Below are 13,706 nucleotides of genomic sequence, written 5' to 3'. Positions count from 1 at the left end.
CGAATAAAATATGAAAAGTAAGAGGAGAGCATACAATCACGCTTCACGAATCGAGTTATTCTACCGGTTTTCCCGTACTCCGGAACGAAATCAAATCTTTTATCGTAATTCTCTTTTTGTAAATCGAACACACATCTATTATTAATTATTTTATTCAAGTTTTAATTTTAATTTTTATCGCGTTACATTACAACAAATAATATAACAAAATATCTTTTTCTGCTTTAATTATAACTTTATTTTTTACTACAGAAAAATTTTATTATCGTTTCATTAATCCATCTTTACGAATTGATCATTAATGAACTCAAAAATAAATTTCGAAAGGAAATTGAAATTAATATCGTTTCATTTTTCAGATCAACGAACCCAAAGATTATCCAGTGAAATATGAATGCGTTTGTGGACAGAATAGAAACGAAAGTTGCAACACGTATGCTGAGCGCGTGCATAATCGCAAATATCGGGAGTTAACACGAATCCACTCAAGATGCGTGAAGGCCACAAGACTGTTTTACATACATGCTCTTCCTTGTACGCTTGAAATGTTGTCACTTTCGTTACGAAGTTCTATAACTCTTCGAAAAAACTAAATTTCTGATCTTTTGTTTTGTTTCAACGATAATTAAAAGGCTTTACCATAAAAGTGGAGCAGAAAACCGGAAGTTCTGCAATGGTTAAGGAAATGGTAATTAATTCTTTCTAAACGAGAATTAGGAAATTGTGAAATTATTTCAGATATTCGTTCGAAAGGAAAATCGTTTGAGTTAATGAAATGTGTAATTCACTTCTTCGACTCTCTCTTATATATAATTAAAATTAATGATTGAACGTAAAACTGTACCTATATTTTAAGTGTTACAATAAATTGTACCTTAAATTTTTTTATTTTTCTTACGATACAAAATTCTTTTTATCGAAGACTTTAAATTATTAAAATAAACGAGTAATCAAGAAAAAGAATTATAAAAATTCCATATTCAAAAAAAGGAAGAAAATTCTACAATTAAAGTATTCGATTCATAACTATTTCCTCTTCTTTTTTTTAATTAATCAAACCGATATACAACGCGAAATTACATAGATCATTGCTTTCCTACAATGTTAACAAACACGAATACCTCGATTCAACTAACTGAAATCGATTTCCTATACAGATATCGCTCGACATCCTAATGATAAATATTATACCCTACGATACACGATCGTCGATTCAAAACAAACGATCGTATTTACTTTCGACTTGTCGTACGTTCGATATTATCGTATCGCTTTCCATCATCGGTCGGAGCACGCGTCTTTATTAGAAAGGTGGAAACCATCCGACTTTCTACGCGTGCTTCAACAAGGGGAGATTTATCGACGGGTAAACGGAGCAGATCGTGCTCGAGCGCGTGATATTCGATAAATTCCCCTAGGAAGCGGCTCTCGAGAGATCGATAACCATTTCGTAACCGAGCGCTCGAGTTACTTTTACGCCGGAAGTTCCGTTCACGCCATTCACGCTCGTGCCTGGAAACGTTTCGTTTTCATGGAAACGAGGAATGATTTCGTTGGGCGGAGAAAAAAAAGGTTGAATTATTTATTTTATTTTGAGACATAATACGATGAAATTTATAAAGGTGGATGGAATTTACGTGTTATATGCGTTACATACATTTCAAAGATCGCTTTCTTTTCTTTTTCTTTTTTTGTTTTTCTTTTGAAATTTGTATTGATTTAAAAAAGATTGATTTTAATTGTTACATCGGTTCGAAATATTTATTGCGACATAAGTAATTCTAAAGAAATATGATAATATTATATTTTTGTTATCGAATGTACCGAAGTAGATATAATTATAAATTAGTGGGATTTTTATTGCGGCATAAGTGATATTTCAAAAAAATGTATAAATTTGTATAAAAATTAATAATATTTATATACTAAATTTAAAGTAATATGATTTTTGTTTTAAGTGTATATTAGTGATTATAATATATATTAGTATATATTATATGCTAATTACAAACTATAATCGAATTTCATCGTTATTACGAAATCCAAATCGAAAAAATTGATAAACAATTGTATCCATTTAAAGCTGTAAGAAGAATCGTGAATAAAATTAAAGCTGAAATCAGTGACTGAATTTAATAAAGTAACTGTGTGCGATTTAATGATATACCAGAATATATATATATACTCAAAAAGTGTAAACCTTTCTTTGTTCTTCAACATGTCGAGATTGGAAATATCTTCGATTTTTCCGTTGAACGATGGACGAAAAATTGATTTCAGATTTTCGTTTTTATAATTATCAGCAAAATTAATATCAAGATTTTTTATCCAAACAGACGACACGATTAACACATCTAAATTATTTTTAAACAACTTTAACCATATCTACACATATTCAGATATACATTTTGTTAATTCTAATATTAATATAAAAACGAAATAAAACGACGAATCCTTTCGTTTCCTTCCACTTCAAGTCAAATCTTCCCTCATCCCTTTGATTGAACCGATCAAAATTCCAATCTCAACGACCAAATCTACAAACATAAAAAAAAACTCCAATGAAATTCCAAATTCCAAATTCAACATCAATGCCTCTGATTCTCCTCGACAGGTTTGGTCGCGTGGTAGGTTTCGTCCTCGTACTGTTCATTATTCACGTAATAAACCTTGCTTCGATACTGATACGGCCCCTTTCCATCTACAGGAATTGGCTTGGGCACGAACAAAGATTTCGGTTTGTACGTAATAGTGTTCGCGATCACTTCGTATGGCAATCGTGCCTGATATTGAAGCAACCGTTGAATCTGAACAGGCATGTTCTTGTCGATGACCAATTTCTGAGGGATCGGCGATGGAAGCCTCTCCACGGGCACAGCGATGTGCTCCACCTGAGGCTGTTGCTGTTCCTGTTGCTGTTCGTAGCTACCTTTGTACACGATTCTACCCCTGTTCGCATACTCTCGCCTGGTTTTCCGTGCTTCCTCGCCGTAATTCTCAGACGTCTCGTACTGATCCTGCTGGACCAGTTGCTGAGGATAAGAGTAAACGGAGGATGACGGGTCAGGATGTTTGAAGTCTTCCACGATCGCTTGCTTCGCGTGAGGATCCGAGTATCTGCCGTACTGAATCTGATTTGGATCCGGCGATTGGACGTCGATCGGTTGAACGAACGTTTTGTACCGTATCTGTTGAGCATCTGGCTGTGCTTGATCTTGCAAATACGATCTGTGTTCCAACCGGTCGGATTCGATCTGGACGAGTTGCGACTGAGGCTGCTGCTCCTGCAATTGCTGAGACTCCGCCTCCGTTTGCTCGCTGGATTTCTGCTGAGGTCGAAACTGATTCAGAATGCCGAAAAATTTCCAATCGACCTTTAGACCTAAGGATATGAGCAATATCGTTGATATCGTTATATACAATTCATTTAAGCAACGAACATTCCTGAAAATCCTCGAACCTCTCACGAGATCGATCGCAAAATCGTTAATCCCGTTGCAAGCACGAACAATTGAAATCAAATTACAAATCGAAGTTGATCAAATTTACTATCATTTATCGCGTCTAAAAGCCAATTAAATTTAAACATCGAATAGAAATTCAATCTGTCGCACTATTCTCGAGGAAAGAAGAGAGAGAGAGACAAATAATCGATCTCGCGTAAATATCGTTTTAATTCTCGATTTTCGTGTGCTCTTACTCTTACCGTTCGGATCTTGGTATTTGAGTTGCGGCTGCGGTGCACGAGGGGAACGCTGACCGTTCTTCTCTTGCGCCATCGTCATCGAAACGAGCAACAAGGCGATAAGGAAGATCTGAGAACAGATAAAATTGCGCATTATCGCGAGAAGTCGCGAATATACAACAACGAATGCGACGATGGCGTAATCTCGGTAATCCGAGATCCTTTAGAAAGCGAAGTCTTCCTCTAGCCGTCTTTCTCTGGTCAAAGGAGGACGCGAGATCTGGCCTTCTCTCGGAGATCGAGATGGAAATCAAGCGCCAACGACTTGGGTTCGTTGGTCGTTTTGATGGTGTTTGAGGGATGGTGAGATTTGATTAAAAAACGAGATGCTTTTTCGTTATTTATTTTTTTTTTTTTTTGGATTGATTCTGTTCTAAAGTAACGATAGTTGGTTAAACGCTGGTTCACTTTCTTCCATTGTACACCTTTCGTGGATAGTTGGAATTATCATAAAATTAAGTTTAACTATGTATGTATGAAAGTGCCATGAATTGTAAACTATTTGTATGATACGCATTAAGTATGGAAAATTAAGACCGATTACTTGGAGAATGAACTTTCGTTTAGTAATTACGATTCGAGTATTAAGAATTCGAGAGAAAGAGAGAAAGAGAGAGAGAGAGATGACCGTAAATAAATTACAAGCGTGCGTGTTTGAGAGGATTTTATAATGGAGCTTAGAATTTTTCTTTCCCCCCTCTCTTTATTTTAATAAATTATTCTGCTTTTAAAATCGCGAATTGAAATGTGAAACACACACGAGTCGAATCACGAGCCTTGAAACAGTGTATAGTAACTAAGAAAGAGAAATTGCATTAATTAATTCATAATTATATTTATTGCTATCAGAAGAACAATAAATTTTTAGAAAAAGAAGGAACTAGGAGAATAAATGATTGCGAAAGTTTAAATAGAAATCGAGTTTGGAATACAATTTCTAATGGTAAAATTTTAAATAACTAAATCAATTTATTTTTTTACTTTTTCAAATTATTATATAAGAGAACACAGGAGGAATTATAAAATAAATATCAAACATAGTTTCATAGTGTAATATCATCGTAATACTAAAGCTCGTTTACTTTTTCTATTTCTACCTCTTTTCTACCTCATCACCATAAAGAGCAACATGCCTCAAAGAAAATGGCTAAAAATACAAATCGACTCTGTGATCACCATCTAGTGGTCATTTTCAAACGATATATCGCAATATATTTCGAATGATAATTCGTGCCATCGTCATCCCACTCCCCCCAACAAAAATCAAAAAAATAGCTCCAATGATACACCATCAATGGAACGCCAAACTAAATCATGAATCTTCATTCTTAATAAAATCAAATTATCCGATTCACTCACAAGGAAAACAAAAATTTATAATGGCTTCACTTTCAAGTTCTAAATCCACCCCCAATGGGGATGGATTCCATCAACAAATTATCAATACCAATGAATTATCGATCTAACATTAAAATTAAAAATTATTAACAAACTATATATATGTTTCACTCAATCACTATCGAAGATAAAATTAGAAATCCAAAAGGAAAAAAAGAAGAAAAAAAACTACGTACTCGACACTTTTAAATTCTCATCCCTTCCCCCTCCCCTCGACAATTCCATCGATGGCAAAAGTAAATTGACTCTAATTAAACGATTTTTGAATAAAATTTGAATTTATCTGATCATCACTCACTGGAAGTCTCATGGCTGTGGCGGGCGGAGGAATCGATGAACGTGGATGCTCGGTTCGCGGTTCTTCGAGCGGAAATCAGTCGCTGGAGCCGCCGTGGCTCTTCTATATACTCGGTGTCGGCCCCGAGTGTAATTGGTCGGCCGAGCAGACGGCCGGTGGCTACCTACTTTTTAAAGTAATTCTGCCTCGGGTAACGAGCGAGCCACCGAAGGGGGCCCCCGGGATATTATCGGGGCCCGATTGCAAGAATGCAATGTCGTTGCCGCAACTATTTGTTCACAAAGGTTGATTTAGGAAGGTGTGGACACCGTGTACGAGATTTACAACCTTCTTCGAGAGGAAAGAATAGATGATAAGAGTGTTGGCGATCGAAATGAAATTTTAAATGACGACGATGTCAAAATATTTGATGTAAAGTATTTTCGGGATATAGTGAACAATGATGACAGTGTTAATTAATGTTGAACAGTGTAAGGTAATTAAATATTGGTGGCGTTAAAAGTAATGTAGAAATGTTGATTGTGTCGATATAACTTGTTTATAAAAATAGACAAATGGGTAAACAATTGTATCGATAAAAATATAAGTATTAGAAATATAAGTATTTCCTGATCAATTTCACTTCGAAGGAATTAAACTATCTCTCATTATTTCTTCTTTATGCGTAGGTGTATCTTGTCAATTAATTTGTAAGATAGAATTGTAGATGGAATTTTTATTAGTACAAGAATTTACCGGAATAAGAGGAAATTTTGTACAAGGTGAAAACTACTTTCATATGTATCTATTGCTTTCGAGTATTTTTTTCTTTTTTTTTTTTTTTTTGTTTTGAGAAATATATTAATATATTATTTTTTTCCACATTCTTAGAATATCGTGATGCGTAAAAATAAATATTAATTAACGATAAAAATAAATACATCACGTAACACCTATAAAAAATGACTGTCGCATGGTGCAGTTTAACCAACTCGAAATTAAGATTTGTTACTTAATCAATCGTTCGTAAGTCAAAGAGTTGACTGTTGAAGTCAATGAAACCGGTTCCGTGCATCAAATGTTTTATTTGTCTTCCATTAAAGCATAACAAAGAAGAAATGAAAAATAACGTAACAACAATATACATTACCTCTTCTATTCAATTATATACAATACGTAATAAAATACATTTTACAAGGAAAAAGAGAAATTTTCGTTCAAAACGGATAATATAAATTATTTAGATAATGTAATAATATAACTATTCCTTTTTCGTTGAAAAGAGTTTAAAAGTGACGGAAAAAAAAAAAAAAAAAAATATGAAAGAATTTCAAAATCTCTAAATCAGAATATGTTCATATCGATTCAAGATAAAAAGGAAAAGACAAAAGTAATTTCTTCATGCATGTCGTAACCGACTGCTATATTTTTTTACAAATCGTGCACTAACGTTTATAACGTGCAAATGATTTCCGATAATTGACTCAAATCACTTATTAATGAGATCTAATAACGGTCATAAAAATATCTGAAATAGAGAAATAAAAATAAAAATTGGTGCACAGTGAACAACTAGAAAATGGCTACCGTCTACGATGATCCTGAATTTTTCAATTTTCAAAAAATGCGAATTGATCGTAAATTGATCGTAAATTGTGAGGCTTATCTCGACATCCTCATCTCTTAAGAATCAACGCGTAATTCAATGGAGATGTGCATATACATCGAGCACGCATAACGCTACCAATTCAAATTCTAGAGATCTTTGCATGCTTTTTATCGCACATTACATCTTCATTGCATTCTTTTACGAATTGAAAATTTTATTAAAATTACATTTACTTTTTCATGTATTTTTATTAATACGATATTTTTTATCTCTAAACATTTTGACGGTACAAATTTTTTTACAAATTCACATTTATTTCCAACATTTCAAAATCTTTTGGCAACGTTAGAACATAAAAAAAATCGTATGTCGTATATTTTCTCTAATTGATCGTTATTATTTATCGAAATGAATTTCAGAGTTGGAGCAAATTTTTCAACTTCGAATTTTCGAAAAAAAACCCATTCCATTGCGAAAACACGATTCACGGAATTTATTGCTGAGGCGAAAATATATTAAATCGATAATCGTGTGAAAAAAATGTCAGCTACGCGGGCAAAATTAGAGGATATTACACGGATATTGTACAAGAGGACTATTATTCGTTCTAAACGAAGTCTAAGAACCTCGTAAACCTAGGATACTAAAGGAGCAATCTCGATTTTTTTTTTTTATCCAGATCCGTGTGAAAACTCACGGTAATTTTCGAAATCAGATTCTTCGTGACTTCTCGAGAGTAACAGGAAGTTTTCGTCTAAAGGAAACATTGAAAGAATAGTATCTACGTAACACTCTGTTTTTTATGTCAATTTTCCAAACTTGTAATTAATATATTAAAGGGTATACAACAATGAAATGTTAAATGCTTAAATTTACTTGAATAATTTAATTTAATTTATTTCCTTAAAAGTAAAGAGAAAATACTAGAGGAGAATACTAGAAGAGAGAATACTATTACGTAAAAAACTATAATAAAACGTGTATATTATAAAACGTGTATTATAAAAAGTTTTTATAATACTCGAAACAAATTATCCAGAATCGAGAAAATAAAATAAATTACATATATATTTGAATCCTTTAATTGCTTAATTTCCATTATTGCTAATAAATCTCTGTGAATCGTTGCACGAAGTTTTAAAAAGAATTTTCCTTCCCTGATCCCGGGAAAAACAATAAAAAAAATTTCACCAATTATTCAGATTCGATCCAAGTTCGATAGATGAAACGTGAAATAAAAGTCTTCTTAAGATACTTTCTCACAGTCGGATAGAATTTGACCAGGAAAATCAGTGCAGTAACGAATGATCGAGTCGATAGATAATTCTGATCCAACGAAGTTAATTAGCCATGCAGGCCTTGTAACGCGATGTTCAAAAAAAAAAAATGTGGTACAAACCCAAGAAACAAGGAAAGTTCCTCGATGATATTCGAAAGGAACGAGGAGAAAAAAAGGTTCCGCGGAAACTGGCGGAGAAAGTACATCGTAAGGAAGAACTGCGTTTCAACGGAACAGCTCAAAAATAGAACGTTCGATGCTTTAATAACGGATATTAAGCAATTAATTTTTACGTGCCAAAGTAAGATAAAATCATCTTTTTACTTTTTAATTTATGGAGAAAAAAAAAAGAAATTATTAGCGAAATTATTATAGATAAGAGAAATTAATTTCTCTTATCTATAATTACTATTGATCGCGATAAATTTTCGTATATTTTTTCGTTAATAATCTTTTTCATTTATTAATTAACCGTTGATTAATAATTATTTTTAATCTAAAACAATAATTACAATAGGGTAAGAAGAGAGATTTAGACTATTTGTAATATATTCGATACATTATATATATTTTTATATTTTATATTTTAACACTAGCTATAATTATTTTATATTTTAATAGAGATTTAGATTTATGTAAGTGAGTCGATCAGATGGAATATAATCTTGTTCGATTGTAAAAGCTAGATGACTCACCCAGTGCATGAAAATATGGAAATGGAAGAAAGGAGAATAATGAAACGGTAATCGAAGGAACATTAATTATAATAACTGTAAAAATCAGAAATTATTGCAGAAATATGATAGTGTTGGTTGGTTAGATGAGCGTTAACTGTAGCATAGGAAATGATATCGATCGTGCGTTGCAATTGTTGCCATTACGTAGAATATATGGAATGTATAAAATATGCAAAATTCTGACAAGATACCTTGTTTCTGTATCTTTATTTTTTATTTTCTCTTTATTTAATGCGAACTACGTTTGAAATTGTCTATAAAGAAATGGGAAGGCGGTAATTTATTTGGAGATTGCTCAGAACAGAATTTTGAGCTAAAGAAAACATGTTTTACGTTAAATTAAAATTAAAATTAAAATTAAAAAAATATATTTCTTTTTTATTCACATTCAAATAAACGATAAAATTTATTAAAATTTTTTCTTTACATTTATTAGAGATAATATAAAAAATTTGTAGAAAGTTATTAGCAAGAATACACATATTATTATTATAAAATATTACATTTAAATATATCAAATAAATATTTATAAAATACTTATAACATATAAAAATTGGATCGAATACATTTTATTAATATTTCTAATCGATAAATATTGGAAACCACTCTTTGAACAGCTTAAATTCGTAAAATAAGTAAGACAAGGAAAGTAAATAATGAGAAAAGGACAGAGATAGGATAAAAATATTGAATTCAGCGCCATCTTCAGAGTGCCGCAAATGAAATACAAGAAAAAAGGACAGAAAATAGTAAAAAAAGGATAGAGATAGGTAAAAAGTGACCTCTGGCGCCATCTCTTGAAAATCGTCCGAAACTTGTCCTATTCGGGTTTCTAAACATCTTCGAGAGATGGCGCCATATGTTAATTCTTCCATTATTTAATATAGTAAGAATAGGCTTCGAGCGCCATCTCTCAAAAATCATTTGAAACTTCTCCTATTCTAGTTTCTAAATACTTTTGAGAGATGGCGCCATTTGTCAATTCTTATCTTATCTATCCTTTTTCTATTATTTTCTGTCCTTTTTTCTTGTGTTTCAATTGCGGCACTCTGGATGTGGCCCTGAATTCAATATTTTTATCTTATTTTTATTTTTTTCTCATTATAATTTTCCTTATTTTATTTATACTATGAATTAATGGAAGAATTGACAAATGGCGCTATCTCTCGAAGATGTTTAGAAACATGAATGGGACAAGTTTCGGACGAATTTCAAGAGATGGCGCAAGAGGTCACTTTTTACCTATCTCTATCCTTTTTTTTACTATTTTCTGTCCTTTTTTCTTGTATTTCATTTGCGGCACTCTGAAGATGGCGCTGAATTCAATATTTTTATCCTATATCTATCTTTTTCTCATTATTCACTTTCCTTGTCTTATTTATACTATGAATTAATGGAGAATTGACAAATAGCGCCATCTCTCGAAGATGTTTAGAAACCCGAATAGGACAAGTTTCGGACGATTTTCAAGAGATGGCGCCAGAGGTCACTTTTTACCTATCTCTATCCTTTTTTTACTATTTTCTGTCCTTTTTTCTTGTATTTCATTTGCGGCACTCTGAAGATGGCGCTGAATTCAATATTTTTATCTTATATCTATCTTTTTCTCATTATTCACTTTCCTTGTCTTATTTATACTATGAATTAATGGAGAATTGACAAATAGCGCCATCTCTCGAAGATGTTTAGAAACCCGAATAGGACAAGTTTCGGACGATTTTCGAGAGATGGCGCCAGAGGTCACTTTTTACCTATCTCTATCCTTTTTCTACTATTTTCTGTCCTTTTTTCTTATGTTTCATTTGCGGCACTCTGAAGATGGCGCTGAATTCAATATTTTTATCCTATCTCTGTCCTTTTCTTATGACTTACTTTCTTTGTCTATATGTCTTTACACTCGGCGCGTAACCATGCGTTAATTGAACGCAATATTATTTCTCTTTCAAAATTATAATGTGTTTTAATCTTTATAATAATCAATTAGAATTATAATATTTCTCTCTCGTATTGATAATTTTACATCGAAATTTAGTTTTAATTGTGTATTTCCATTCTGATTTATATTTAATTCTTTAAATATAAAATATTTTATCCATAAAAGAAACTAACTAAATGAGTATCTTACTCATGTCCTAACAATTATTTTAGCCTGCAATATAACGCTCTCATTCAAGAATCAGAAAATAAACTTCGATGTATATAATTTTCTTTCTTTTCTTTCTTTTTGAACCGCTCAACATCCAGCAAATAAAGAAAAAGGAGAAAAAAACGATTTTTACATTAAACAGATAAGAATCCAAGAAAGATCATCCCATAAATTTTCCACATTAAACCTACATCGTCTCGCGACTCGATTCGCTATTTTCATCGATTTTGAGTAGGCGTAAAAAAAAAAAGAAAAAAAAGAAAAAAATACCAGTACAACGTATAATATTTCAATAATGCAATAATAAAACGATAATTTATTCAACCTAAGTATCTATTTATTTTATATCAATCTTTCTTTCTTCTAAATATGCTACATAACATTACTATCGACGTTCACTTACGTACCACATTTTACATCAATAAAACGAAAAGAAGAAAAAAAAGAAAAAGAAAAAAATAACTATCACTTCATTTCTACGATAAGTTTCCCAATGGATCGCTAAAATGTCAGCGTACACAACGCGCAACGAACGTATCCCAAGGAGGAAAGACCCCAGAAAGACACCAAGGACGTTCACTGGCCCCATGGCTAAAACACACGGGGCCCCGTAGTGTCCTGTCTGGCGCCAGGATAATGAAGCAGCCCGGTCGGAGTTCCACACCAGTGGGGGAGGGGGGAGAAGTTATCGATCTAACCGCATGAATATTTTAATAGCGAGGAGTTTCGTTTCTATCAGCCACGGTTAAATTTAACGAAACTCTCGTGGAATCGAGATCGTCTTTCGAGAAAAAAAGAAGAAAGAAAGAAAAAAGAAAGGAAGATGAAAAAGGAAGGTGAAGATTAAGAGGGAACTAGACAAGCGTGAAATTCGTATCGTGCAGAAGCTACCGGTTCTGACCATCGTGAAATGAATAGGGGCAAGAAAGAGATCGACGTATTCGACGAATATAGTTAGGATTTAGGAAGCAGAGGCGGATGGGTGTAGAAAGAATATGAAACGGGAAGAATTTTAAAAATGAGATACCTACTGATTTTTCTAAGAGATTATTTTCGAAATTTTTAATTCTTTTATCGATCTTTATTGATACTTGAGAGTAAAAGTAATAGAAACTTAAAACTAACTGATGATTATTTTTTTTTAAATTATTATATGTAGTAATATGTTGGATATTGAAGAAATTATTCAAAAAAAATATAATATAATTAAGATAAAAATAATTCACGAAAATTGAAAGTCAAATAATACGATAAAAGTCAACCAACTTCTCGATTACACTTAAGTTTCACGTTGAAAAAATAGTTACAAAGCTATTTCTATCTCGTTAAACTTGCAATAATTAAACGATATACATTCCAGATAGGTATATTTATTAATGTCATCTTGATTAACGATTCGTGTACATAATTAGATACATTACGCGATTCTCTCAAAGTATTCTCTTTAATCACTTGAAAAGAAGAAAAAGATTCGTCAAACGTTCCAATAATCTAATTTATTCCTATCAATCATTGATTTATCAATTATTCTGTTCAGGATTATTTTACTCTAATAATTGCTGGCTACGTAAGGAAGAGATTTATTAAGAATTTCGAAGAGAGTATCCTCGAGCATAATTATTGAATTTGTATCAATTTCAACTGTCACGAGGCAGCCACATTGATAACAGTGAATTTCCAATGTGATTTATCACCGATTCGCGAAACACAATTAATGCCAGGGCAGGAGGGAAAAAGTTTGCAACAATAATTGTTAATAAAATGGAGCCTCCTGGTTTGCTTGATATAATTTCTTCCACTTGAATAATCGACCTTTACGGACGGTGCAGCTGCACTGGATATAAAAATTATTACATCCCCTTTCTCACTTTACAATTACACATTGAATCGATTCAAACGTGTCATCATATTTCTGGGTTATTCTATGATTGATATTTGATCGAGGAATTGTGTCTGAAATGTAATCAACAGAAAAAATTATAACAGGATGTATAAAATAAGTGATAAGACAGACATAGATACATATTTTTTTTAATAATAAAATCATTAATTTCTTTTATACCTTGAACCAACTGTCAAAAATTAAAAATTGAACGTTTCAATAAAATTTGCATTTCTCAAATAGAATAAAAAAAAGATAAATCATTACTTGCACATTAACATCCAAAATTATAAAACATATAATTTAATTGAACTTGTAATAACATATGATTTACATATGAATTACGTATTTTTATCGCATCAGTGTCACTGTTGAATGAAAAAAAACATGAAAATCGAATATCAAAAAATTTTCACCAAAGCGTACTTTACAAAAAAATAATAAACACGTTGAATTTATTCGTTCTCATAATAACACGTCTCTCCCAACTTCGATACTGCTCGAATTAATTTTTCTCTCCGTTTTCTCTCCGTGACAAAATTGCAGCCCTGTGACACGATCACGAGTACAGATTAAAGTTCATAAGCGTGAATTATCGCCGTCGTGATTAGGTTTTTGCGTGTCTCTCCCCTC

The 13,706-nt window shown here is 32.2% G+C and overlaps 1 protein-coding gene across 1 annotated transcript; it reads right to left on the bottom strand.

Moving 5' to 3' along the window:
- Positions 1-2,026: 2,026 nt before the first annotated feature.
- Positions 2,027-5,569, bottom strand: LOC122719944 (putative uncharacterized protein DDB_G0271606). The gene is made up of 3 exons (XM_043946229.1): positions 5,442-5,569; positions 3,707-3,815; positions 2,027-3,382 (listed from the first exon to the last, which is right to left on the bottom strand). The coding sequence occupies exons 1-3, from the start codon at positions 5,451-5,453 to the stop codon at positions 2,589-2,591; spliced, it is 915 nt and encodes a 304-aa protein (XP_043802164.1). The 5' UTR covers positions 5,454-5,569; the 3' UTR covers positions 2,027-2,588.
- Between the last annotated feature and the right edge of the window lie 8,137 nt (positions 5,570-13,706).

Source organism: Apis laboriosa, unplaced genomic scaffold (assembly GCF_014066325.1).
Source record: "Apis laboriosa isolate Shangri-la unplaced genomic scaffold, ASM1406632v1 scaffold9_cov152, whole genome shotgun sequence".
NCBI lineage: Eukaryota > Metazoa > Arthropoda > Insecta > Hymenoptera > Apidae > Apis > Apis laboriosa.
Note: the sequence above shows the minus strand (reverse complement) of the source record. Positions and strands in the feature narration are given on the sequence as shown.

What these genes read in the sequence shown, in the direction of transcription:
- LOC122719944 (XM_043946229.1), bottom strand. An exon ending in CAAATACCAAGATCCGAACG is followed by an intron (nt 3,383 to 3,706) that starts GTAAGAGTAAGA and finishes TCATATCCTTAG; the next exon opens with GTCTAAAGGTCGATTGGAAA.